The 27,903-nt window shown below is 49.9% G+C and overlaps 1 protein-coding gene across 3 annotated transcripts in view; it reads left to right on the top strand.

The window, feature by feature from the left end:
- The window catches only part of Mct1 (Monocarboxylate transporter 1), a 144,589-nt gene extending 117,103 nt beyond the window's left edge, over positions 1–27,486 (top strand). For all 3 annotated transcript variants that reach the window (XM_050186951.3, XM_055075852.1, XM_050186950.3), the window contains 7 exons: positions 7,921–8,064; positions 9,164–9,494; positions 11,596–11,794; positions 15,732–16,000; positions 21,032–21,417; positions 23,252–23,377; positions 24,915–27,486. In XM_050186951.3, the coding sequence (XP_050042908.1) occupies positions 7,921–8,064; positions 9,164–9,494; positions 11,596–11,794; positions 15,732–16,000; positions 21,032–21,417; positions 23,252–23,377; positions 24,915–25,204 (1,745 nt within the window). In that variant the 3' untranslated portion in view covers positions 25,205–27,486. The remainder of the gene's footprint in view (positions 1–7,920; positions 8,065–9,163; positions 9,495–11,595; positions 11,795–15,731; positions 16,001–21,031; positions 21,418–23,251; positions 23,378–24,914) is intronic.
- Positions 27,487–27,903: the final 417 nt, after the last annotated feature.

Raw genomic sequence — 27,903 nt, 5'->3', positions numbered from 1 at the left:
GAAGCACACAAGGCGCCTAATTCGGAAAGTATAATCCTGGAGTGCTGTGCCACCGGGAAAGCGCATTCACCGATCGTAGTATGTCTAACACTACGATTGGCTGGTACGTACTTCCTCTTACGAACATTTAGAGCGTAAGAACATATTTTTTGTGCGTGTTTGTGAATACAGGCTCATAGATTTCTAATATGTTAAACGTTGTCACATTCACAACACACTGCCATCACATCTTGTTTAACGACGCCATTAGCACGAGCAATGCAAACTACGGCGTATTATTTTAAGTACGTGCCACTAGTTATGCCGAGTGTAATTGAAGTCGCTAAGCAAGAACAAAAAAGAAAAGGGGGGGGGGGGGGCGCTGATTCTTATGCCACTAAGGTTGTTCGATGTAGCGCATGGCGCTGTATCATGGTTCATTTTACCGCGATAGCGTTAAGGGCTCCGTGTCGCAGGAAATCCGGTGTCGGCGGAGTTGTCCATGAGCGGAAATTTCCGTGCATATTTAGGTATATGTATATTTCACGCCTTGCTCTATGACAAGCGGTCTATGCAGTTTATATTGCCACACCATTCTATCGCTAAAGTTGCTCATACCTTGGCTTACATTCTTCACAAAGTTATTCCTCGGAATTTTGAGAATGACAGCCCACAAACGAATCTCATGAAACGAAATACCGACAGCGCATGCCTTCTATCTTAAATCTTCTCAGACTCAAATATTAAAAGTGCTCATCAATCGGCCCACGGAAGAGGCCGCGTTTCTACCAGAACGATCGTCTTCATGCATAGCGTTAGCCGCCAGCGTTTCCCGGTAAATATTGCGGTTACATAAGCTGCAGTTGCCGGGAAGCATGAGAAGCGGTCAGAGATGTTTTAATGCTCCCGCATTCCACTCTAAGAGTCCTCCAAACTTTTAGTTGCGTTCAGCCTTCTTTGTGGGGCGTGTGTGGGCGAGTGGATGCTGGAGAGCGCTCGAATTCTTGCGTATAACGCTCATGGAGAGCATGCACACCGCCACGTGGACACGCAGTGCAGTACATATAGTTGCGACAGGCGGGCCGGCCGCCAAAGAGAGTTTCGGCGGTCGCGCGTGCTTCACAGTCATGCAGCGAGAGGACGTCGCAAGAAAAACAGAAACGGCAGCGTTCGCTCGCGGCAGTGTATGTTTTCACGACCAGGCAGTCGTACTACGCGTGACGGGCGCAAGCAGTTGGCCGGCCGGCCACAGTGCGAATTTGTTGCCCTCTGGCACTGAGCCCAAGAGGCGCTGACGGAGCGGTGTCGAAGCCCTCGCAAGAAAACGCGCGTTGCTCTACGTGTCGCTTGAGAAACATACAGCGCGCGGTGGCTCGTGCTCGCGCCGCGGGAGACATGTTTCCTGGTCGAGACGTTGCTTGTAAGCGTGCATGCTGTGGCCATCGGTCTTCTTGGGAGTCGCTGCGATAAACAGCCCAGTTCAGTGACTCGAGCTGCTCAACGAGAAATGCCAGAGGGTTTCGGAAGTGGAAAAGTCTCAGCACTGTGGTTTTGACCAGCGCAACGGGGTGAGTGATTAGTGGCACACTCGGTGCACCGTAAACAAAACAAACGGGCAGAACGCTCAAAGCGCGCCGACGTTTAAGCAATTGACCACAAGGCACGCACGCGCTTATGTGCACAGGATGTCGTAAACCGGTTCGTCCCTGCCAGTTGAGCTTTTTATGTGCAGAAGAACGAGCCTCCGTCAGTACTTTTACGTTTACTAGTGGTACGCGGCTATCAAATTTCAGTTTATTCTTAATTAATATGGCTACATGGCCGGGTTGAAGGTATCATCCCATTACAATTCTTTTCCTTTTCGAGCCTCGTCTGTGGTCCAAGCGCCACTGCGCCTATGTTACCGTTCGAAGAACCGTAGATGATAAGACTTAAAACGGAATGAAGTGGTGACTTGGGCGAGTTGGAACAGTACAGTCATGGTGGTGATCAGCGTACTGCGCAAAACAAGGGACGTAAAGCCAATGCCGCATTCCATTGGGCGGCAAACAGGAGCACTGAAAAGCGTCCTCAAAGTACTCTCTCAAGAGTAGCTAAGAGCAGACTTTGTTGGACAACAGTAGACTAGTGTACGGGGCAAATGAAAACAAACACAGACGAAGCACTTAAACCGTGACACATGCGCTAAAAGACACGCCCAGGAAGGAATCCGAAACGTGACGTCACCCAGACACAGCGTGAACGCTTCCCTCCCGAGAATGCGCCAGGTATAAAAGTTCCTTATCGGAAGCGTGCTCACGTATGAGTGGCCATAGCGCACGATCTCCTCCGCCTCTATTACTCATCTCACTCTTCGATCCTTACTTTGTGCGAGGACCACGCTATTTTCAAAGGCGGACCTATAGAGCCGCAATCCCGCGCATGAGTCCCAAGATGGCGGGACATAGTTGTCTGAACAATGCAGCTGCGCTCAAGGAGCCTGTCGTTCAGTAATCCTTACGTTGTACCTACTCTAAATTGGCGCCGCCATTTTCTGGCAATGGCTTTTTCCATGCTATTAATTTTCACGCTTCGTCAGTGATCAGAGCGACACTCCAGTCGCGTCGTGAATGGGATCCGCCGGCCGTGAACGGTGGAAGAGCGACATAGAAGATAGCCGGAGGCACCGTTATGGAGGCCGCAGCACAGAGCTGCTTTTGTCACGTTGGATCGTCGGGTTTCAGTAAGCAAGACTGGCACATTCTACTGGTTCGAACTTCCACCTCTGCTAGGGCGCTACCAGAAAGAAGAAAGGAAACGTAGCTATTCCTGGTATTAAGCGCAAAGACAAGCAAACACAAGCACGAATTGCACATACAGGTGATACACGAAGCAGGAAGAAAGCCGACAAACATGGAAACAAAAATAAAAAAGAGGAAAGAGGATAACGTAACATGGCATCAAGTACCGTTAGGACATGAAAATTCGCACTCTAATGAAGATATTGATTTGCAGCTTACGCCAATGTCACGTTACTTTCTAGTAAAAAAGAAATGCTTCAGCGATTTATCTGGTTCTTATGTCGTTACTAGCGTAAATAGCTGATGAGCTCTCAAGTACCGCGAAACGCGGCCACATTTAGTCAATGAGTGGATAATTGTAATCCATGAGTGCCCTTTAGCTCATTCTTGGGCTCGTGCAGGTGTACATTCCGTAAGGCAGCCCTCAGTATGCCCAATGTGTACTATGCTTCAGGACAGAGGAATGCAGCAAAGTACATACTGTATCGACGATTCACGTGTAGCGCTTATATATACGCTTTACACCGCCACCCCGGATTTTGTGCTTTACTGACCACAACCAGCAGCATTGCGGTTGCGCCCCATGTCGTGAAACGTAGCGATCAACCTGGACTACCTGAACCATCGGTAAAGGAAAGCACCGCTCACCTCCCAGCACCGCCACCCCAGATCAAATAAGCCGCCTTCACTTTTTTTCTTTGCTCGGGCTTGTTATGTGTTAGTCTCAGTGTCGTTGCTTGCCCAGCTTCAATACTATGAACATCCAGCAATTAGCCCGGCTGAAACGTAGATAGATGATGAGCTGACGTGGTTTTCATCAGCGGGTTTCGAGGGACGCCATATTGGCAAGAGAGAGGGGGGCGAGCTATGCATTAATTTTGACCATCTGGCGTTACTTAAGACGATTGAAGCTCAGTGCATGCAAGTTACTACGTATCTATTTTTTTTTTTCATTTCACCCTCATCTGAACGCAGTCACCGTGGCCTCGAGGCGATCCCGGAACCTTGCGCTCAGCAGTACGACTCCGTAGCCGCTGAGGCGCAGCTGCGGGTGACATTGCAAAAGTTACACCACCTCCTCAGGAGGCTAGCAAACGCCTTTCACGCGCGATGCTATGAATTATTCGTTTATCTTCAGTTCGGAAACATAACTAATGCGGTAGAAAAACAAAGTAGGAGCGAGTGTATATAAGAAGAACAAGTAGTCCTGTACCCTCATTACTCGGTGAATCAATCGATAAGTCGATCAATAAATCAATTCATCAATAGATCAGTCAATCAAACACCTGTGCTTTGTCAAGAAGCACAGATACCGAATTAACAAAGCTTTTTGTTCGTATGTGATGCTTACTATTGGCTGACTGCCTTCGTCAGTAATGTGTCCAGCATTAAGGTTGACTGCGATTGCAGGAATTGCACATACAGATGATAGACGAAGCAGGAAGCCGACAAACATGGAAACAAAAAAAAAAGAGGATAACGTAACATGGCATCAAGTACCGTTAGGACATGAAAATTCGCACTCTAAAGAAGATATTGATTTGCAGCTTACGCCAATGTCACGTTACTTTCTAATACAAAAGAAATGCTTCAGCGATTTATCTGGTTCTTATGTCGTTACTAGCGTAAACAGCTGATGAGCTCTCAAGTACCGCGAAACTTTCTTCCGCTTCAAGAAGCGGAGAGTGTCGGAAGTGAGAGCTCTGCCGAGCTTGATGTGGAGTCCAAGCCCTGCGTAGTTCTGCAGCACAGAACGATATCAGCAACTGAACCAGTATAGTGAAGAGCACGAAAGAAACAGACAATAAACGGAGCCATATTGACTCGCACGATCAGCCACAAGAGCGTACGGAACCAAGGACCTGCAAAAAAAAAAAAGAAGAATCCCACAAGTCCTCGAATTCAAAGCTGCAGTGTGACCTGCACAGCGATCCGTTAAATTATACACATCAGAAAAGAACAGAAATAAACGTTGGTCGTAAAACCCTGTCCCGAAAAGCTTTCGCAATCCACTGTACACACGTTTAGTAATGAACCAGACTTAACAGAAACTACATCAGCACAAGAAAAAAAGAGAAAAAAAAAAGGGGGGGGGGGGGAGTCATGCGCGATCCTATCGACGACGATTGTGAAAGTAAGCAAATAGCCGAACGCTTCTAGAAAGCGCTATTCGCTCTGTTAAATGAATCGTTCACTTTTAAAAGGCGTAGAATATTTGCTGCAGCGAGGATACTTGGGTAGGGTTTACTGTTTCGTTGGGTAATTTCGTATATCTGTAGCGGTACAGAGTAGGTAGCTTTAGATAAGCCGATTCGTCATGTGGGTGTTGTTGCTAGCTGCGCCAGTGCCGGCGTGATCAGCGACTGCCATTCTCTTCTGCCGCCGGAGTCCAACACCAAGGCCACCGAGAGCCTCTCCCGAGCCGCCACAGATGCGGGTGCCAGGAAAAGAGGAGGGCTGTCTTTGCCGACCGCTCCTCCGCGGCATCTCAAACTTGGAGCCACGATGACGTCGCGTGACAGCACATAGCTGTCATTAGCTATGAAGGCTGTTTTGGCTCGAGGTGGCGTTTGGGCCAAGAAACCACCATCTACTAGTACGTCCGTTAGCAGGAATGAAGGAAAAGGGGTTCATTTTACATTGCTTACACTGTCTCCAGATACGGAAGCTCACTCCATGTACGAGCATATCAAACGTCTCATTTCATCGCCACCTTCACTGCACCAAAAGTCTCTGCTTTTAATACCGTCGTCTTCCCTGGGGGACTAGACTAGAGAATTTGATGACTGTATCGCGCCCAATCACAATTGTCGAATCGATCGCAATATCCCGCCCATGATATCGCAACATTCCGCCGAACTCCACCTCCAATGTTGTACCTTCGCCCTCGCATATTTAGAAACCTGGGAATTCGAGGTCGAAGCAGTTCCCACGGTAACATTCGACGTTGGCACTTTTCATGAATTAGTCCAGGTTGTCAGGTTCAGGTAGAGGGGTCTTTTGTTGATCCGTCAACAGTCGACGTCAACGCTGCTTTGACTTCTGGACAGGCGCTGATGAATGGAGGTGGTTGCCTCGTGGTAAACGTCCAATCAATGCCCTTGACCGTATTGAGACGTAACATGGTTCAAATAGCTATAATAGTTGGCGACGAACTGCGCCCCGCAACTTGGTTGATCGAATGCACGCGCCCTTTGCATCGGCGATGCGGCCTCCAACCACCTCGAAAACGAGTGAAACAGCGAAGGAACGTTATTCGCTTTGAAACAATAAACATTCAATAACGTAGAACGGGTATGGCAAAATGACTTACCTGCTAGTCTACAGGGGAAACTAGAATTGAGCGCGATGCAGCAACAACAAACGGCGAAGTCGTGAAGTCCAGTTACATTATGCATGAAATATTGTCAATCTTCATAAGTAGCGCTGTTCAAAACAGAAAGCACGTGCGTGTGTGTCCTAAGCTGTATATAGTCTTGATTGTTTTTTTTTTTTTTTTTTACCGCTTAGAACCCAGCGAAGCGTGCTCTTTTTCGATGTTGCAGTAACGAGCTATGTTAGGCTAATATCAAGCATTACTTACAACGTAACTGTTTTGGTGCTTAAATTTACTAAGGTTGTCGGTCTTAGCACGTTGAATCACAAGTTTTTGCTGCCTTCTGTAGCAAGCACAACAATTTCTTTTTCTATTTCTGATGCCGCCATCAAGGTGAATACACGCTTCGCACTCTCAAAAACACGAGGACAGCGGCAGCTGTATTTATGCTTTCTGAGACAGACCATGGCAGCGAGTGTTTTTAACTGCGCAACATAAACAACCGGAACACGTTGCCCTTCCGTTGTTTACATTGCTGAGTCGGAGTACGCGTTACTTTTTTCTTTGAAGAGCATGTTGCGCAAAACAGATGAACAGAGTTCGGGCTACACTCTAAAAGCAGTTGCACCCTTTGGGGTGTATATTTGCCACACAACAATAAACGTCATCTGTCTTGCTTGCGTTTTCTTTCTTGAAAACACGGCGCTCGCTACTTTCCTGTGGAGAATGCTCTGTCACGCTGATAACGCGCATGCCGTTCGTGACTTGGAAGTACCGGGCTCGCAGCATTAAAGAAAGGAAATGCAGACACGACAGATGATTATTGTTGTGTGCCAAATATACACCCCAAAGGGTGCGTTTTTAGAGTATAGATTTTAAACAGCGAGGCCGTTATTGCGACGAAGGTCGTTCTAGAGACCGAATTTGCAAAGCGATGCGTTCGTACACGTTGTTTGCCGGCGCGCGCGCGCGCGTGTGTGTGCGTGTGCGTGTGCGTGTGTGCGTGTGTGCGTGTGTGTGTGTGTGTGTGTGTGTGTGTGTGTGTGTGTGTGTGTGTGTGTGTGCGTGCGTGCGTGCGTGTGTGTGTGTGTGTGTGTGTGTGTGTGTGTGTGTGTGTGCGCGTTTCAGTGACAAGCACGAACTAAACATTCTCAAAACTGTGAGTTACGAATTTTGTCGGGCGGACTTAGCCAATGAAGACAGTAGCACTTAAAATAACTACAGCGGCCGAGTATAATGATCAAATCTTTAACGTGCACCCGCTTCTCAGCAACCCGGCGTTTTTGCATTTCTCCTCCGGGGAAAAGCAGCCGTCGCAGTCGGGATATGATTCCGCGCCTACGAAGTTAGCAGCTCAATGCCAAAACCGGATTCGGTGAAAAGCAATATAATTTACGCTGAACAGAATTCCCACTACTTGTCACACGTTGCCATATGGACCGCACATTGTCATCTCGCCTTCGCTAGCGTCAGTCTTCTCTTTATTAGCACCAGTGGTGCGAACAACGGCGTCACCTTTTAAGTAGTTATACTCGACATGGCCAGCGCACTTTACGTTCACAAGCAAGAAGAATGCTTAACGTCCATTAAAGGCCCGGAGTCACGTAGCACGCAGCTTTCGGAGTGCTCCACCTCCGCCACCAGGGCCACGAGTGGCTTTGGCGAATAACTACCATGGATAGCTCATAAATGCATAACGTAAGTACTCTCCATCCTCGTCCCTGTTTATTTGCGCTGTTCTGTTTCATTGCGCAAATATACCGACTAGCCCGGGTTACTGACCTTTAGCGTTTTCAGTTGTCCGGTCTGTCCGCCTGACCTGTACACGCGGCTGTTCCATCGCAGGTCCCGTGGCGAGCGGCCTGACGACCAAGTACGGCTGCCGGGCGGTGACCATCGCGGGCTCGCTTCTCGCGACCGTGGGACTCGTGGTCAGCGTGGTGGCGCCCAACGTGACTTACCTCTTCTTCACCATCGGCCTCTGCACCGGTAAGCGTCGGGTCTGTCATAACTGCGCATAAACCCATACATAACACCTCAATATAACGGCACGGGATGTCGCTGTAGCAGCTGTCACAAGTGCTCTTGTTACGAGCCCTGTCCAAATGTTTGCAACCGAACTTGCAATCAAAATCTGAGCGCCTTCAGCGTGTGCTTGCTGGCTCCCAGTGGATAAATGAGCGACCTCTGGCATTCACACTCCGACCTCCAAAATAATTTCAAAAATAATCACTCGCCATTCCACAGCTGTGAAGGGGGATCACCGGCGAAGCTGTTTAGCACACAACATAGATATGACACGGAATTTAGATAAAAGGTATGGAGCAAATTTTATTTCTCTTGAGCGGTGACGGCGGTCGTCCAGAAGAAAGACACACGTAGACACACTTTTATTTTGATCGGACACACACACACACACACACACACACACACACACACACACACACACACACACACACACACACACACACACACACACACACACACACACACACACACACACACACACACACACACACACACACACACACACACACACACACACACACACACACACACACACACACACACACACACACACACACACACACACACACACACACACACACACACTCACTCACTCACACACACACACACGCACACGCATTGTGTCATCAACCTTATGTGTTATGCGCACGGCATAATGATTTGGTTTAACAAATGTGTTTTATTTGTGTGTAGGGCCATCTGCATAACAGCCAGCATATCGCTAGCTTACACGAACCCAGAAGTGATCATAGCAAAAGAGCCGACATTTCGACAAGGGGCTTGTCGCCAGAGTCACAGATGTGCGCCAAACACGCCGCACATAGACGTATGTGTACATTAAACACGCTGGAATTTCGTTGCGCCTAAACGGCACCGTGTAGCCAAATGGGGGGCCCCCTTTTCCATCAAAGGACGTGTACATTCCTCGTAACCTTCGTATCTGATAAATCAATCACGCGTATAATCGCATCCCGGTTTTCGGAATACTCCTGGCTGCCGAATGTGGATCTTTTTTTTGTGATCCTGCACATACTTCACATTGATGCCCTGCTCTGCGCAGGCGCGGGCTTCGGCCTCATGTACCTGCCGGCGATCGTGTCGGTGACGACGTACTTCGAGAAGCGCCGCGCCTTCGCCACGGGCATCGCGGTGTGCGGCTCGGGCTTCGGCACTTTCGCCCTGGCGCCCTTCATCGAGTGGCTGGTGCACGTGTACGGCTGGCAGGGGGCGCTGCTGTGCACCGCCGGCATGGTGCTCAACTGCTGCGTGTTCGGCGCCCTGCTGCGGCCGCTGCCGCAGCCCGCCGTGGCCGCGCAGGCGCCGCCCGCTGCGCACGGCACCTACGACAAGCCGGCCATCAGGGAGATCAACGGGAACGCTTACCACGACGTGTGAGTGCCGCTGGCGGCTGCAAGTGTCTGTGCCTAATGAACGAGTAAACATCACGCGGATAGAGCCGAGGACGGGGGCAGGACAAGGCAGAGCGTAGGTCGCCAGCTGTTTATTCGGAGCGTAGAGATGGCAAATGAAATAGAATCACTTTATTTATTGTGCATTGCGGAAATGAATGCCAGGGCAAAAATCTGGCTCAAGCAGCTTGGCTAGGCCATAGTATCCGTGCTGAGGCAGTATAGTAATGACATATATACTCATTAACATAGAAATAGATGTAACGATAAGAAATGAAATATGCAGTAAAACCTTTATTCGTTGCAAACGCACTAGGGGTGGACTTTACCGGTGAACGTCCCTGCACCGCTTGTCTTCTGAGCAAAAGTATGTGCGCGATGGCAGGTGAATTACCTTTTTCTTAGCTTACTTTATCTACTGTTTTCATGATACCACTCACTTCTCTAACGCCCTCGGGTCTTGAAGGTATTGAAATAAGGAAAAGCACTGGCGGAAGCATCAGCAGACTCGGTATAGCCGTAGACCACAAGCGATTGACGTTGAAGTACGACAGGGTTGTTAGGTAAACACGTATCAGGGCCTCTATTATGCAACAAACGTAATCAGTAATGATTTTAGGGAGGCTCTTTCTCCTTGTCTCTGATCTTATTGTTTCCTTCTTTAAGATTAGTTTACATGACCAGTTAGAGCTCAAACTCGAGCCGGTGCTTCACAAACTTGAGCTGAATATATCGATGATGTTGAAGCGAGCAGGTCACGTTGAAAGCAAGTCTAGTTTCTTGATACCGAATTTGCAAGTTGAAACTCCCGCTGCCCCTGAAGAAAAACATCTTGCCATCGGGAAATAGCTTTGTTTGTTTCCGTGGTCGCCTCGTTAAAGTTCAAGTCACGTATTTCTGTGCAGAGAGATCCTGCTTCGCCACGCGACTATGTTTTTTCATGCATTCGTCGGGTCGGGTTCAATATTTGGAGCACATGCAGCTCGATTCTCAGAACCTTTATGTTGCATGAGATCATAAAATGTCGTGATTTTCTTTTTCATTTTTATTATTATTACCATTATTGGCCTTGAGGTTTATATATTCAACTTATTCGCGTTTCTCGAGCGTATCTGTCCTTTGCAATAGGGCAAAGATGAAAAAACTCGATCATCGTACGATGGTGTCCAGATTAAAATTTATCTATCAGCTTTACCATGGTCACTTTAAAACACCGCGTGAACATCACATAACTGAGCCGTCCATGCGCTTTGACCGTACACAACAAAACAGTTGCGCAACCATTCAGTTACCTTAGCATGCATCAACATTCCCTGTTTCCCCGTGCTATCTCATTATGGAATAAATTACCACAAAATGTAGTTAACGCTAATACAACATAATCGTTCGTTCATCTTGTGAATAATTTTTCTTTTCATTAATAGCGTCTTGCACACAAGGAAGAAAATTAATCGATTTTCGTGTACGTTTTGAACTAAAATTAGGTGAAATGCTGAATGCAGTAAGTGTGTGTGCATGGCGTATCACTGCGTTGTTGTCGAGTTGCGAACTACAACTATTGTTCCTACTTCGTATTTATTGTTGATAATTGTAAATTGCAAATACTGATGTTCCTGTATCATTTTTCTATTTATTGTTCTGAATTTAATTTTTTTAGACTTCTAGTCTTGTTTATTCCCATTGATGTAACCACTCCTGCTTGAGTCCGCGGCCTTTGTAAATAAATAAATAAATAAATAAATAAATAAATAAATTAATATTACTATTCCGGCAATGGCCACTTTCGGGGATACCCAAGAGATGCATCGGCAGGATTCGTGCTGTGCTCTCCAACCGTGGTTTATCTGCTCACGTCTTCGAAAGGGCGCAGCCACGGCCTCAAAACAAGCGGCTTAAATCGCCACAGCAACGTAGTGGCCCCATTCCACTTTTAATATGCTTCACTGCAATACAGTGCGTGTTCTTCGCCACATAACAAATCTGTACTGCGCAGAAGCTTACTTTAGGTGCCCAGACTTATGCAATGTTTTTCGGACCCTCGGCAGAGCGTGACGCTTCACCTTGCTCTCACCCATCGTTGCAGGGAAGGCGTGCCCCGTCGCAACGGTGGGCTCAGCTCGTGCTCGGCGTCCCGCGAGCTGTCCCTGTCGACGGGCACCATCGCTGCCTTGCAGGCGGCCGACGGCGTCGAGCAGCAATCGGACGGCCGCCGCAACCGGCGACCCCGTTCGGCGCTGTTCGCCCGCGCCGGCGGCGGAGGAGTCACCCTGCCCCTGCTCAAGGTGAGCGTGCCCGGGCATTCGTCGAAGTCCTGTTACCCTTTTCAGGGAGAGAGAGAGAGAGACGGGGAAAAGAGCACAGCGTTTTCTACAAAAGGGGAAGATAATAGCAATCGATGACAACCTAAGAACACCACGGCAAATCGTCATCATCATCATCATCAGTCTATCTTCATGTCCACCGTAGTACAAAGGTACCTCCGAGGGATGTCCAATTGCCCTTGTCTAGCGCGAGCCGATTCCAAGTTGTGCCTGCAAATTTCCCCACTTCATCGCACCACCTGATTTGCTGCCGTTCTCGACTGCGCTTCCCTTCCTTCCCTTGGCACCCATGCTGTAACTCAAGCAGACCACCGGTTATCTGTTCTACGCATAACATGGCCTGCCCAGCTCCGTATTTAATGGGTTAGCATTCTTAGGATACTTGAAGCACTTTCCGGGGACCAAGTACCTATCTACGTACGCTTGTATCGAACGGCAGTCCCGTCTACCTGGGTCACTGGGCAGTGCGTGGTCGAATGAGTATGCATCCGGCTGCTGTGCTGAGAGGACAGGGTTAGAAATCAACCGTCGGAACAAATTGAGTTACTGAGTATGTGCAAATATGCATATATGTGCCGCTCTTCAACGAATCTCTTTCATGCCGACATGGCTCACTGTAGATGAAGGACTGGGTAGGTGGCCCTGTCGAATAAAACTTTGGCACCGCCTTTGAGCACTGGGTATGTGCCACTCGTTCCATGATGGTCCCCAGTGAACCTCTTAGATGCCAACATGGGCACGCTGGGCATTTGTCAGTAGGTGTGTTCCGTTCTTCAATGAACGTCTTCGATGGTAACGTGGGTAAATAGGTAAGCGCCTCTGGGAACGTACCTCTCTACAACGACGAAAAAGATAATTTCTCGCAGGCTGAGCGGAATCGAGCCCGTGTCACAGGGGTTTCTCAACAACAGCAACCCGACGCTTTAGCAGGCTGCGTCACGATCGCACTGGGTGTATGCCACTGTTGAACGACCCTTTCGCCTGCTTGTGCCACTCAGTATGTGCCACCGGGTGTGAGGCAAGCGAGGGAACTATTCTCAGCGTTTGCAGGCACCCACGTGCCACGCTTCTCGTCTCGGAGGCCACGCCTGGACTTCTCGGCCGCGCCACTAGATGGCGCACCGTGTCCAGAAAGAATCGCGAGGGAGGAGCCCGGTTGCCGCATGACGCGTTCATAAGCATTCGCACGCACCGGCGCACCATCTATGTCGCAGGCCACGTGCAGGATTCGCGGCGGCGGTGCTAGACGACACCGAGTGTTCTTAGGGGAGCGTGAAAGAGCACTCCCGCTGCAAGCACGCCTCATACAGAACTCGCTTCGACGGTGCCGACACGTCATGTCGCTATGTTGATTCAATGCTAAACGCATTACCATCGACAGTCATCGCGAGAGGGATCCTGCCGAACTTTCTCTCCTCTTACTGTCAACTAGAATATCCGCTACCCTCGTTTGCTCTCTGCTTCACACTTCTCTCCCGCTTTCTCTTAATTTTACGCCTAATACTTCTCGTTCCATCGCTCTTTGCGCGGTCTTTAACGTATTCTCAATTTTCTTTGCTAACCTCCAAGTTTCTGCCCCATATGTTAGTACCGGTAAAATGCAATGACTATGCACTTTTATTTTTAAGCATAGCGGTAAGCTGCCGGTGATAATTTGGTAATGACTGCCTTATGCACTTCAGCCCATTTTTATTCTTTTGATTTTCTTCTCATGATCAGGATCCCCTGCGAGTAATTGGCCTAGATACACGTATGTTTGCGCCGATTGTAGAGGGTGACTGTCTGTCGTGAATTCTTGTTCTCTTGCCAGGCTTTTGAAATTACCTTTGTCGTCTGCAGTGGCTGATACACACTCTAAAAGAAAGGTCATTGTATAGTTCCCCTAGTTGTCAGAGTATTCATTACCTTGGTGTAACTGTAGTAGGTAACGATAGATTTAACTACATTAATGACTAAACAAGGCGGTCACTATTACTAATGGGTCTAAGCTACGAATTCGAAATACAGTTAGCACCACTGAATACAAACTTTCTAGGCTAACGCATATATCGAACCCAATCTGGAATGTTACTAACTCTACCATTACTAAACGCAGCTCTATCAAGCTAGTGAGTGCTACGAAAACTAGGTAATAACTATGTTAGGAAGTCGGTTTAGCGCAGGCAAGCAATACACGTTTTCCCAGGTTAAGCACGGAGAGTAGGCCGGCTTTATTCTAAAGTGAAAGCAGGTTTGCCGAGTGGCTGTGATGGCGCCCCCGGGCAGCCACCTCGATTCCAGTTCCCTCGCCTGGCCCCGTGGAGGCCAGGCGAGGGAACTGGATTTCCCAGAAGCCGGGACAACGTACAGTGACGGATGGTCGTTACAACTACAGCTACATTTTTTCAAGAGTGCTGCCACTGTCCTATTAAAAGAGAATTCGTATAGATCCGCATGCCAAAAACGTTTGCTCATTTCGTGACGTCATGGGGAACTTATTTCAATATCGGCGTCCCTGCGGAGCTACTTTTTGGAGCGCGGAGGTGCACTGGGCAGTTGCAGTGCTGTTTTGTGGGTGGAGCTTGTACTGCATTGTTTCATTTTTACCGAGTATAGATTTTTGACGAGGTTGCGGCGAGTTTGTCGAAGGGGTTTGGGATGTGAAAGAGACAGAGAGAGAGAGAGTGACAGGGGGTTGAAGATAAGTTGCATGCACTAGACATGGCCCTTCTACTGAGCACAGCAGTAACGCCTTACACGAAACACGCATTTTCTTTTTCTTTTTTTTGAAGTTTTGAAGTTTGTTTATTTCGGACAATCATGTACAGATTTTCCGTGGACGCTCGCGAAAAGGCAAATAAATGCTTGACAAAGCATTTTCTATTAGGCATGACGCTAAAAACGCGCGCTTTAAATCGTCGTCATCATCAGATCTGTAAAGAGATAAGACTTTCCATAGAAGAGAATAGCAAAGGCTACAAATGCGGTCGACAAAACTTGAGAAGCCAAGGGAATTGCGCGGTCGTTGGCAGCACGACTTTCAGGGTGCCAGTCGTTTCGCCAGCATTCCTCGCACAAACACAGCTCTCTGCTGTCTTATATGCCAGTCAGAGAAGAGTCATTGTCGTTGGGATATTGTGTCGTCATTGTCGCGCTAAATAACTAAAGGCCGAAGGTATCTAACCGAGTCTGCTTTTTTTTCTTTCTTCGTTTACGTGTTCCTTGGCTGTGACATCAATCGCACAAGCGCGAGGTTGTGGGAAACTGAGTATAGCTTAAAGGGACACCGACGGGCATAAGACATAAGACACAACACATATACGAGAAGAGAGGGGGTTAACCGAGGGGCCCGATTTTTATCAAACATATCATAAGAAGCCAACAAACATTGACACCAAGGACAACATAGAGGAAATTACTTGTACTTAGTAAATGAATTAAAGAAATGATAAATTAATGAAAATGAAAGTTGAAAAAGACTTGCTGCAGGTGGGGAACGATCCCACGTCTTCGCATTACGCGTGCGATGTTCTACCAATCGATCTACCGCGGCAAGTTGTTTTTTCATCCACTTTCGTTTCCATTAATTTATCATTTCTTTAATTCATTTAGTAAGTGCAAGTAATTTCCCCTATGTTGTCCTTGGTGTCAGTGTTTCTTGGTTTCTTATGAAACGCATATACGATACGACATACGTCGCCCTTGTCTATTTAGCGCTGCTCAGTTTCCCAATATGGCAGGCCAACTAGCCGGAATTACTGCCTCGGCTATGTTATACGCTTTTACGGGTTGACTGCCGCCGTTCCCAAAGGAATATTTGGTGCCAGCTAGCTAATTGTCCTTAAGTTTAATTTCACGCTGAGAGCGCTCCATTCGTCCTCATTCGCGTTCTCTCACCCACCGTGACTTGTGCTCGCAGCTGGAGGACGAGAAGACGTCCATGTCGTGCGTGCACATCGCCGGCTCGAGCCCGCCCAGCCCGACGGGCCCGTCGGCGCCCGCGCTGCACCCGCGGAGCCTGCTGGTGCGCAAGGACATCTTCTACAGCGGCAGCATGCAGAACCTGCCGCCGGAGTACCGCGCCTCCTCCTCCTTCTTGTCGCGCGACATGTCGCTCAGCGTCACCTCGCTGCGCACCATCAAGTCGGTCACGGTGCCCACCTCGGACGAGCGCAGCCGCATACAGAGGTGCGTGCCAGTCGAGAGAAAAAACAGAGTTGCGATCGCTTTGTGCATGACGAAATGAGTAACCGAAGCGCTGAGCAGACGAGGACAAAGAAAGAAAGACGACGCGCACAGGCGTCTCCACGTCCTCGCCTGCTTAGCGCAACGCATTTCCGGCATTTATTGAGCCAACCTAGAGTACGCAGGTTGTGGGGTTCTCGAACCTCGCGAGGAGTACCGTCCACCGCGGACTCGGGCTCACGTAATCTTGCGCGCCGATGTGAACGTGCTCGGGCCGCGAAAGGGGGCTAACGAACGCTACGGACGCAAGAAAACACCGTACGGCCCAAATTTAACGGAAACCGTTTATTTGCTCCGGCGACACCCAGTGCTGCCAAAAACGTCCGGAGCGGCGCGGGGAACAAATGGGCTCCCGCGCCAGGGGTGAAACACACAGAAAATGGCACCGCTAGCACGTCGCTGCGGGAGCTGCCAACACAGGTTCCGGTCGTATACTACGCCGACACCACGTATACGCTGCACGCCTTTATAGACGGCTTGCACGTCGCTCGTACCAGTCAGTCCACCTTCTGAATCGGCTGTGGGGAAGCTTATAATTTGATTTGCCACGTAGCCTTCGTCATGTATCGCCCAGCCTCGATGCGCCTGACGAACGGTCAAAGTGCTCGAAGACAGATACCGCCAAACGCCGTCGTTCGTTGCGGAGCACTTGGAGAGGTCCCGTGTGCGCAAACGGGAGGGGTATATTGTTTTCTTCAGTCATTACTCACCCACTGATTGAAAGCAATTCAATAAAGCACTGAAACGACGCAGAAAGCAGGCCGTGTCGATACGCGGGGCACGGACTGCACGATAGCCTAGGCCTTATTTTCCGACCAGTCGACGTGGCGCGAGGTTCTTCGTTTTCCCTGCAGGTAGCGCTCACAATTTTGGAATAGGACCACGCGCGAGCACTACGGGCAAGCGCTATTCGGCTTACCGTTCGGGGAAAAAAGAGCAACACAAGATACGCGCTCGTCATATGTGCACGGCAACGTAGACAAGCTCAAGTCCAAACGATGCCTTAACAATGAAGCCGGCAGACGAGAGGAAATGCGTGTGCGTACATTTTGATCTCCAGGAGAGCTCTCATTCTCGCGCTGCCTCCCCCCGACAACCGTCGCGAGTGGAAAGGAAGAGGCGTAAGGTCGCTAGAATGGGCGAATGCCCACGCAAAGGTGACGGGCGCACCTGAAGCCCCACAAGGTGTACAGAAAGGAGAACGGGTACACAAGTCGCTCAGCGAAGAGCACGGTGGACACCATCTTGTGAAAAACAACTGCGCACATGCTGCAGTCACGCGGTCCTCACGTCCCTTGGGCACAGGCGGAATGACATGAAAGGCGTACAAAACTAGCGTATAGACTAGTTTCTCGAGGCGTCTAAGTTCCCTGCGTCGACCAGCGCGCTGTTTAACTTCTCTTTAAGACCATTTTATTGTAGTTCAGGGGACGTAACCCAGTATCGAAGCGAGTAGACGGGAACCCTCTTGCAAGCCGTCTATAAGTCGGGGTTGCTAAGTGAAGACCTTGAGTACCCCACGCGATTGCCTGTACCTATCGTCGAGCGACGGTGTTTGGTATCTGTTCGTAGCTTGATATTCCCACCTCCAGTAGGGAGCAAATCCAAGAGTGACAGGAACAACAGAGGTAGAAAAGATGGGCTGCTCCGGTACTCGAAAAACTGGTTTGGACAGAGATAAAAGCCTCGATACGGGCACGTATCTCGGAACTCCCGCTTCAGTAAAGTCCTCTCACTAGAGCTAGTCCAAGAACAGCGGCAGCCACAAACTAGAAAATTCCTAACTACGCGGGAAGGACTTATCTGGCGAGAAAATATACGGGGTGATCACTTTTAAGTTCGACGGAATTTTTAAAAATCGCCTGTTGCAGGTAGCATAATTCTTGTCCTTGAGCTTTGTGGACAAGAGGTGGACATTACTAGCTAGCACGAGAAATTGAAACAAATATTCAACTAATAATGAGAATTGAATAAATAACTTCCTAAATAATTACTTTACGGTAAATATTGCAATTTAGAAATTGTAGCCAGTGAACTTGCAAGACTAGCCACTTGAAATGAATTTCCGAGATTACACCAATTTATATATATTCCACGAAGTGCGGTGCCAAACACATGATGTTACCATTCAATTTGTGCTCAAATGAATGGAACAGATGCCAAACGCCTGGGACGCGGCGTGCCTAATCGTCACGTTCGTCAACACGAGTTGTCTTGTATACGTCGGGTGTGTGCAACGAGAATATGCGCGGAATGTGCAAATCCTACTCTCCTCTGTCCTACGTTCAACCCCTCTACGCCAAGGAGTGGTTCCCCCCCCCCCCCCGTGCCCCTCTGTGTAGGCTGACCCGACGTCTCCCTACAAGGTCCTTTACCAGGGGGGCAGCAGGGAATGAGGATGCCCGGATGGTGGATGGGTATAAGAAAGACAGCCGGCAGCCACGTGTGGTCGCATCTTCTCTGCCCTTGCGTGCAAGTGCGCGCACGCTGAACGTTTTTAATATGAAAAGCTTTTAGCTTCCCTTGTTGGCGACCTTCGAGTGATCTTGAGCCAAAAGGCAGCGCCGTTGTTCGGGCAAGTCGCGAGGACATCCGGGCAAGTTGCGAGAACAAAACGGGGTCATCCAGGCAACCAGTCAAGAGCGCATTACATACGCTAGTTGCTTCCCAAACAAGTTACATGAAATATTGCTTCCGAGTTCTTCCAGATGTTTGTTCACAATATCACTCAAGCTGTAATTTCTAGTATGCTGAAGATTTATTTGTCATTTCCAATAGCGACGTTCAAACGCCAGACACAGGGCACTATACACTCGAGTGTCATCTTTTGGCGCTGAGGCAGAGTTGCCTGCGCTCTTTTGAACGCCGGCGGTCCGTGAGGGCCGCGGCGCGCCGGCAGCGTCCAAGGCGGTAGCGTCCGGCCAGGCGATGGTCCGGATGGCCGTTTGACCGAGACGAGACTTGCAATGAGGTCCTGTGTGGGACAGGAAACTATTGCGTACGTGTGGACCGGCGTGGTGCGCTGTGGTGTGGTGGAGTGTGCTGTTGCAAACAGGCACTGCATCCATTTTACGATTGTGGCTAGTATCATCTTTAACCAATCTGCTTTGCCGGTAGCCATTTCATGCTTACATCTACTCTCGATTACGGGAGAGCCAGCATTTCTTTATTTTCCTTGGAGTGCACCGCTCACCCGTAACGATGTATTAAACTTCTGTTATTTTTTTTTACATCACCTCGTCTTCCTTGCCGAACCGTCTCGGATGATCAACCTGGTTGGAGCTCCAAACAGACGCTGTTGAACGTCACCAAACCCCGTCCCCATAACAGTGGGCGTCCCAGTTACTATTGCGCTTCTATGACTAAAAGAGCGTTTTGTCAAAAAAACAAAAAGTTTAAGCGGAAGAATATAATTTTTACGAAGAGTTTTGTGGCGCATGTTTCCAAACTGGTGTCATTCTGGAAATTCATTCCAGCTGTATACACCTTGCAATCTCACCACGTACAATTCCTAAATTTTCATATGTGCCGTAAAGTTATTATTGCGATAGCAATTACATGGACACTTCAGGCACAATTATGTCGTTGGCATCGGCGTCGCCGTGAGGTTCCGTATAAAGTCGTCGCCGTATGCTGTTTGTGCGAGTGAAAGCGTGCAAGAATGAGCTGGCGATCGCGGCTCAATCTCGCGCACACGAGAGAGGAAAGCGGGAAGGAAGCGCGCCAACTTCCGTCATGTGCAAAGCTGTCGTGGGAGGGTGGGGAAGGGGGGTGGTGTACTCCGTGCGGACCGGGCGGCCGCGCCCGCCCGCGTTTTTAGAATTGAATAGTAGGTACAGCGGGGCGTGGCACTTTTGACGGAGCTCGACGTTTCTGCTCAGGCGCGAGTAAGAGCGGCCGCGAGAGAGAAAATCTGGGGGCTTTTGCTCCTCGAATATATGACTCAGCCTAGGCACTACGGAGGAGGTTTCTTAGAGCGCGTTGTATTCGTTTGTCCCCTAGACATGCCGGCATTGCGGAGTGCGGTCGAGTTGGTTTATACGCTCCGCCGCTGGCTGCCCGCGCGGTGAGGGAGTGGGCGCGGACGCCGCTTGGTGATCGCTGTGCCTGAAGGGATGATGTTCTGACTGGTGTTGTATAAGTCGCGGGTAGCTTTTTTCGTCGCGACGATAGATTGTATTTTTTTACAAGCACTGCTCCAGGAGGGCACATGTAACCAGCAAACGGAGGCCTCAGGAGAGCACCTGAGGTTGTATTAAAAGCAGGCGGCGCAGGATCTCCGGGGCACCCAAGCGGTAGCGGCGGATCAAAGCTAGAAGGCGGGCGGCCCGTGGGTTGGGGCCGCAGAGGCCGAAGCGTGCAAGCAGTTGGAAATACGCCGCCCGCTGCATATCTCGCAAGCCGTCTGCAGCGAGACCGCCGCGCGCTGTGTCTTCGCGGCGTAGTTCTTGTTGATGCGAGACGCAGCACGAAGGTCAATTTGCTCGCTGCTGAGGCCGCGCTTTCTCACTGCCGCGTTTTGACAGCGAGTTCCCGCGGTCATCGAGTGAGGTGTGCTCACGTTTGCTTGTGCGCGCGTGACACCATGCTTGTGAATTTACTTCGTATGCCTTATGTGTACCAGTATATGCGGCATATAAATCTGCTATCCTTGCTTCGTATATAGCTTTCCACTAATTTTCTATCCCAATCGATAAGAAAGTAAATAGTGAATTCTTTCGTTAACTAGTTGAACGTGTGTCTCGATTTCTCGTGCTAGTTATGACCGCATTTCTGTATAATCCAGCTCAAGGCTATTCAGCTCAACAGGCTATATTTAGAAATTCCGTAAAACTTAAAAATGATTACTCTGTACATTGTCTTACGAGATTTATGAAACTTCTCATTATTCACGTTGTTGTTTTGATGGAGTCACCCTTTCAATCTCTTTTTAGTGCATGGGGCCTGCATCAAAGTGTGCATAATCCTGCGCAGGTTCTTCTGCTCGAGCGAGATGGAGGCGGCCCTGCACGAGATGATCAACTTCACGCTGCTCAAGTCTCCCGTGTTCCTGCTGTTCGCCACGTCCAACTTCTTCACCAGCGTGGGCTTCAACGTGCCCTACGTGTACACCAAGGACCGCGCGGTCGAGGACCTGCGCATGCCGGAGGAGACCGGCAGCCTGCTGCTCTCCTGCATCGGCCTGTCCAACACGCTGGGCCGCGTCGTCCTCGGCTACCTGAGCGACAAGTCGTGCGTGAACCGCCTCTGGCTGTACAACGTCAACCTGACGCTGTGCGGGCTCGCCACGGCCTTCAGCTACGCCGCGCAGAGCGCCGTCTCCATGGCCGTCTATTGCGTCATCTTCGGTGCCACCTCGGGTGCGTAACACGTTCGCCGCCTTGACGTTCCGAGCATGATGGTTGTCATCGTTAGTCTAATTGAGACCGTCACACGACAGAGAGCTGATCCGTAGGACTCCGATCGCCGCTGTCCTTCGGAGAGACAGAAACCTCCAATGCTGTACCCGCAAGTTCTCCAATGTCGTCACCGCGTTGAACCCCGGTGTGCCTAAACATGTCTGTACTGTAAGCTCGTTCTTGAATGCACCGAGTAGGCACCACCGAGCGGAGCACAGCACCACCCCGTAAACTGAAGAAGACATTGCGATTCAACAACGCTCTTCAGTGATTCCTACGACGAGCACTTGTGTGAGAAACACGCCTTCGCTCCAGTGCATTGGGGTAAACGCCGATGGCACCTGGTCACAAAATTTAAACCTGGAGCGCTCATGGAATGTTAGGGAAACGCAGTGGTCACTTCAGTCGAGAGGTGGTGCTGCCGCCCGCTTTTCTCAGGAGCTGCACCGTACATCCACTTCTGTATGGTATTATCAAAAGCTGTTGGAAGACTAATAGTACATTCGATAGGTCGCTTTCGAGCGCTCGGAACTCATTCGCCTGGTTAGTCCAGAGCGCCTCTGCTTGAGCTCTTGCCTTCGCTGGGAGCGCTACTGAGATCCGACAGATCACGTGGTGCCTCTGACAGCGAACACCTTAACGTTCGGCTCGGACATGCTTCCTTTTGCTCCGATGTCGAGAGGCCTCCGCGTCGGTAGGAACTAGTCAAATGTGCATACCGTTAGGTTAAGTTTTGCCAGGAAAAGAAGAAAACTGCAAACGAGACTGTACCATACATTCATCTCGTCTCCTTTGTTCACTGTCAAGACACGCCCTTCTCGTTTATACGAGACATAAGGTAATCGTTCGATGGAACTTGTTCTTGGCCCAGTTGGTTCTTCTTGAGTGACATAATTGCCGCAAGAAAGCACACAAGGAAAAAGTAAAAGAAAACACACGAATCTTTAGTTGCGAGTGTGAAGGAACGAAGGGCATGCGCAGCGCGCGTTTAGGGCCAGAGCTTCTTACGAATTCATTTCTGTCCTGTAACTGACCATGATAGGCAGGACGAATGATGGACCGAAGTAAAAGACGCATTGCTCCTATTCTGCCGTACTGTGAGCGAAGATGCTCTTGTACCACTTTGAGCTTGCGCATACGTCACACTAATTTCGGAGTTCGTTCGCGCGCCTTTCCCCTACATAACTGAAGTTGCCGGATTTTTTTTTTTTTGCACGCTGCCCTAGTTCACAATGGCTCGCGACAGTTGAAGAAGTTGATGTTTCTCGGTATACAGGTTGCCCGTTGGCCTCTGCCCTTTACTGGCGCCAGACAGCTCGTGTGCGACTTAGTGAGTGACGAAGTGAAAAAAAGAATAATAAGGCACTCCATGCTCTTGGAGTTCTGTGCGATTTCCATCTTCCTTTTCCTCAAAAGATGAGACGTATAAGAGTTACTTTTTCAAGGGCACGTGTAATGCGGTTATGGAGGCACAGCTCGCACAGTCAATCCTATTAGAATACGGGGCTTCACGTGCCAAAACCGCGAATTGATTATGAGGCATGCACGCCGTAGTAGGGGAACCACCTGGGGTTCTTTAACGCGCACATAAATCTAAAGTACACGGGTGTTCTCGCATTTCGCCCGCATCGAAATGCAGCCGCCTTGTCCGGGATTCGATCCCGCGACCTCGCGCTCGGCATCCCAGCACCGTAGCCACTAAGCAACCACGGCGGTTCTGGTCAGTCCTATAGCTGTCACCGACTAGCAGCGCTATTGCGTCGCTGAGCTGAGTGACTCGAGGCGTGCCACGCAGGCGCCTTCGTGAGCCTCACGTCCGTGATCCTGGTGGACATCCTGGGCCTGGAGCGGCTGACCAACGCCTTCGGGTTGCTGCTTCTCTTCGAGGGCGTCGCCTGCCTCGTCGGACCGCCGGTCACCGGTGAGAGGACACGCGCCCACTCTAATGTGGTCTAGCGTGCAGTATTTAAGGGGCATTAATAAAAAGAACACTAAATTTCTTTAGATAAGCAAACTGTTCTTTAAGAACTCCTCTTTCATTCTTTCGGCGGCAAAAAACGAAAAAGAAAAAACGAGAATAAAAGCAAGGTTGACTATTAGCGCAGGAAATAAAACCTAAACTTACAATACCTCAATTTCACGCTGAAACAACGTCGCCGGGAAATTGCCGTGATGCCGTCGTGCTAATGGGTACAGCGCTAAAGAAAGGCAAAAACGATATAAAATCAGACACCACAAGTGCTGACGTGCGGCTAAAGTGTTATTGCACAAACGATGAGCAAAATTGTGGTGTCTGTCATTGTGTCTCCATTGTATAATTTGCGCTGTACCCGCTGCCATGAACACTTACCAACTGGCCCAACTTTTCCATCTCGCGTTAGTGTGGATTCACTACATAATCAAGGCAGCTTTCTCGTAATCCGGTAATTCTAGCTCAGCAAAAGCCTCAAAACTTGGTAGGTTTAGCGTTTACTTCTGTCAGAGTGCAAGGCGGCCCTTATTTATTGATAAACACATAACTAGACCTGAGCAGATGGTACGCTAGTTCATGACGTCACGAGGAACCGGTACTAGAACGTGAAGGTAGCGTCGCCATCCGTGTTCTTGCATCTTGCCTGGACTGCCATACATTCTCTTACTGTAAGATCGAGCTCTCTGCTGGTGCAAAAAAATGTAGTTTATTAATGCAGCCTGGTTTAATAGTCCTCTTTAGTGTCCCTTAAGTTCTGTCTGGTACTGCAGCATATGCTCTGATGCTATCAAATACACAAAGCGAAAAAAAAAGAAAGTTTAATATGCGATTCGTATTATGTTTAGAACACCTGATACCGATGCGCATAACCACGAGAGCTGTAAAAGGTGAAAACATAGTCACAGATTACTTCAGGCGACGAAGTGAATATATAGCACGCAAACGCGCACGATTCACATTTCAAAGAAATGGCACGTCACCGACACTGTTTTTACGAGAATGTGACATGTCGCTGCTTCATAAACTATGCGGGCGACAAAAAAGGGAAGGCTCAGCACGCAGCCAGTATTTCGACAAAGGAACTTGTCTTTGTCCCAGCACTGCCTTGACGAAAACAATTCCCTTTCTTGTAAACTTTTTTTTTGTGTGTGTGTGTGTGAAAACGGACTCCGGGCCCGTATTCGCAAAATATATCCTTTCGCTAGAATAGTTCGTAAGTGAAGGTGTCAGCTAATCGTAATTTTGGACCATATGGACGTATTGGCGAAGGTGGCTGTGCAATGACAAACAATGCTTACGAAAGAAAAGCTTCGTGAGTAAGCCTTAGTTTTGTTTTTCCTAATTAGTTAGCGCCTGTTGAGTCCAACTCGTCGACGTTTATTTGCGCAACTATTGGAATACGCCTAGATGTCTTATCCGTAAATGTATTTCGCACGACCGCAGGAAGTAAACGTGACGCCTGTGCACGCCTTTCTCGCGCGCGCAGGCTGGCTGTACGACTACACTGGCTCGTACGACCCGGGCTTCTTCCTGTCCGGCGCCATGATCGCGTTCGGAGGCGTCATGCTGTTCCTCATCCCTTGCACGCAACGCTGCGAGGGTCAGGAGGAGAAGCCGGTCGCAGGCACCACCACCACGACGACGACGACCACGACGACCAGCGGTACCGCCAAGTCCGGCAGCAGCTCGTTCCGGGAAGAGACCACCGACTCCAGCCTCGGCCATACAGTCACCCTTTCCTCGTCGCTCAACGGTCACGGTCCGCACAACGTGTGAGCCGGCCACTCTTCACCCGCCCGCGTGAACCAGGGCGGGCGAACCGAGCGACGAGCTGAGCAGCAGCCAAGCCACGCCGCTACGCGCCCGTTTCGGTGTCCCCGCCGACTTACGGCCGGCTTGCAGCTACGAAGCAAGGGCCGCTTGGGACGACGGCCAGACCAAGGCCGTTGGCCGAGGGCGCTTGAAGCCCACTGTGTCGAGTTTGGCCGACTCCCAAGCGGCATGGCGTGAGCGGGGTTTCTCCGATCCCACGGCAAGACATCGAGCCGGTGGCTCGGTAACACCCAACGTAGAAGCACGCCGTACTGTAGCGGGCGTGGCGACCAACCGACGGCCGTCTCTGCAAGCGGAAAAGGTTTCGTCAGAGAGATCCGCGCACGATGGGCACCGTCGTGCGCGGTTCACAACTGTTCTTTACCGCCTTTCCAGAAATGCCTCGCCGCTCTTCCGACCAATGCTGCCGAAACTCTGCTCTCACGAAGTACGGCACGTGCCAAGCAGAGAGCGCCTCCAGTCCCAGCCACATCGTGCGCCGCGTTCCTTGTTGCGTGCACGACGCGCCTCGGGCGCGCTCGTCTCTTGGCCTCGAAACCACACTGGGTGAAAGGGTGACCGCGAAGGAGGGACGGGCCTGCCGAGCCGGCCACTCGTGGACGTCGATGCCTTTGCCACGGCGATCGCACCATCCACACCGTAGCCGTTTCGCGTTGCATCGCCGATGCAGTGGCGAAGTGGAGGGCAGCCCACACTGCAAGTTCCTCGAACGGTGTAGCGTGAGCCCGTAGACGTCCAATGCCGCACAGTGAACCAATCGAGTGCTTTGCGACCCAGTGATGTGTCTGTCCTCTTGGGTTACAGTGCCGTGCTTTGCAGTGCTCGTAGGCTGGAGCTCTACGGGCTGCTTCGAGTGAAGTGTTGACAGCTGAACATTAACTGTCACAGTCACGACGGTGCCTTCGCCACGACTTTCCATTCTGAATTATTTCTTCTTTTTTCACCTTTTTATCATTTCAGCAAGTGGCAGAACCGCATACTTTGCACTTCGTCAGCCTCAAAGGGCTGAGTTTGCCAAAAGAAAAAAAAATGTTGCCGGCTGTACATTGCATTTGCGACGAAGACGTCTCTTTCTGAGAAATCGCAGCTTATCTAATTGTTATTCGTTAAATATGTGTATGATTCGCGTACAAACCATTACCGCGACGCGAAGCTAATGGTTCGTGAATTACTAGGTGGCTCTGTTGAAAGAGCTCGGATGAAAGGAATGGCAAGCTTTACACGTGATAGCGCGCTGCTTGCACACGACGGTGTATTGTATGTGCATGACTACGAAACCGGCTGTGTACGCCAAAAGCTGAGTAGCGCGTGCAAAGAGCTGCGGTACGTTGAGGCGTACTCAAATGATGTGCCATTGGGGAAAGACGTACTGCTCAGTGCCTATTTTGGTACGCAGTATGTCGAGCGGAGAACTTGTCAAGGGGAAAGGGGTCGCACTCTCTTCTGGCAGTATTGTGCAATTACGCACCGAACGCACTCACCGTAGTTCGCCTGGTCGAGCGATTCCGTGCGGATACCGAGTGAAAATATGCGAGTTCGACTCTCCCTATTTTTTCTACGCCTACAATGTCCAACTCCCTTACTCATCTTACTCATCTTCCTTCTTCTCTAGCCTGCTCACGGCGCATGCGTGGACGCCGAACCACGAGATTCCGCATATAAGCAGCTACAAAGTGTGATAACACTCGCCTGCGTACTACATCTCCGCATAAAAAAGGAGCCCTGAAGTGACCTTATCGGAGCACACATCACTCGCTGCCGCGCTCCGGTACGCGGTGAAGAAACTGCATGCTTTTATTGCCGAGTGAAAGTGTTTACCCCTCAACTCGCTGATCTATGGACTCGTATAACCTGAATTCATTCTCTGTGTACTTGATCGAGGCTGTTTTACTTGTTCGTTGTGGTGCGTCGTCAGTGTTCGTCGGACAGTCAGTCTTTCGCCAAGCAGGCGGAGCAGTGGACAGCCGTGCTGACTGCAACGTTTCTCTTGTAGGAATTTCACGACATTGTGCGCCTTTGCTCCATGCTTCGTGCTGTTTTCATGTTCTCTTCTTTTTCGCCTTCGTGATGAAACGTGATCTAAGCGACTGTGTTATGTAAGTGGGGGAGGGCAGGGGTGAACTGGAATGCTCGCTGCCTTACCTTTGCGCAGCTACGCGCCCGTTCTGTTTAGACTCCTTGTGCGTCTTCATTAAAGCCCTAAACGGGAGAAGCGCTCGCTGGGAGCACGTTTGCACTGTCTTCCTTTTCTCTTTGTGTGTGTGTGCGTGTGTGTGTGCGTGCGTGTGCGTGCGTGCGTGCGTGTGTGTTTAGTACGGTGGAAATCGCTCAAAACCATGACCAGAATTTCCTTTTCGTTCAATTCTTCACATGGTTTCGGCGTCTTTTGCGCCGTAAGAGCTTGATTCTCGCCTCGGAGTATTCTAACTGACGCGCTCTCAGCTGCTTTCGCTTCTATTATTGTTGCGACGCGGCTAACGTACCAAACGTCTCGAAGTGCTAGATGCCACAGGCGAAAAAGAATGATTAGACTGACATGTTATTCAGTCGTTCCAGGCGTGTGACCCAATGATTCTAGCATGCGGATATTGCTCTTGGAAACGCTGCTTCAAACACACACACACACACACACACACACACAC

Source organism: Dermacentor andersoni, chromosome 2 (assembly GCF_023375885.2).
Source record: "Dermacentor andersoni chromosome 2, qqDerAnde1_hic_scaffold, whole genome shotgun sequence".
Taxonomy (NCBI): domain Eukaryota; kingdom Metazoa; phylum Arthropoda; class Arachnida; order Ixodida; family Ixodidae; genus Dermacentor; species Dermacentor andersoni.
This window is presented reverse-complemented; position numbering and strand designations above follow the sequence as displayed.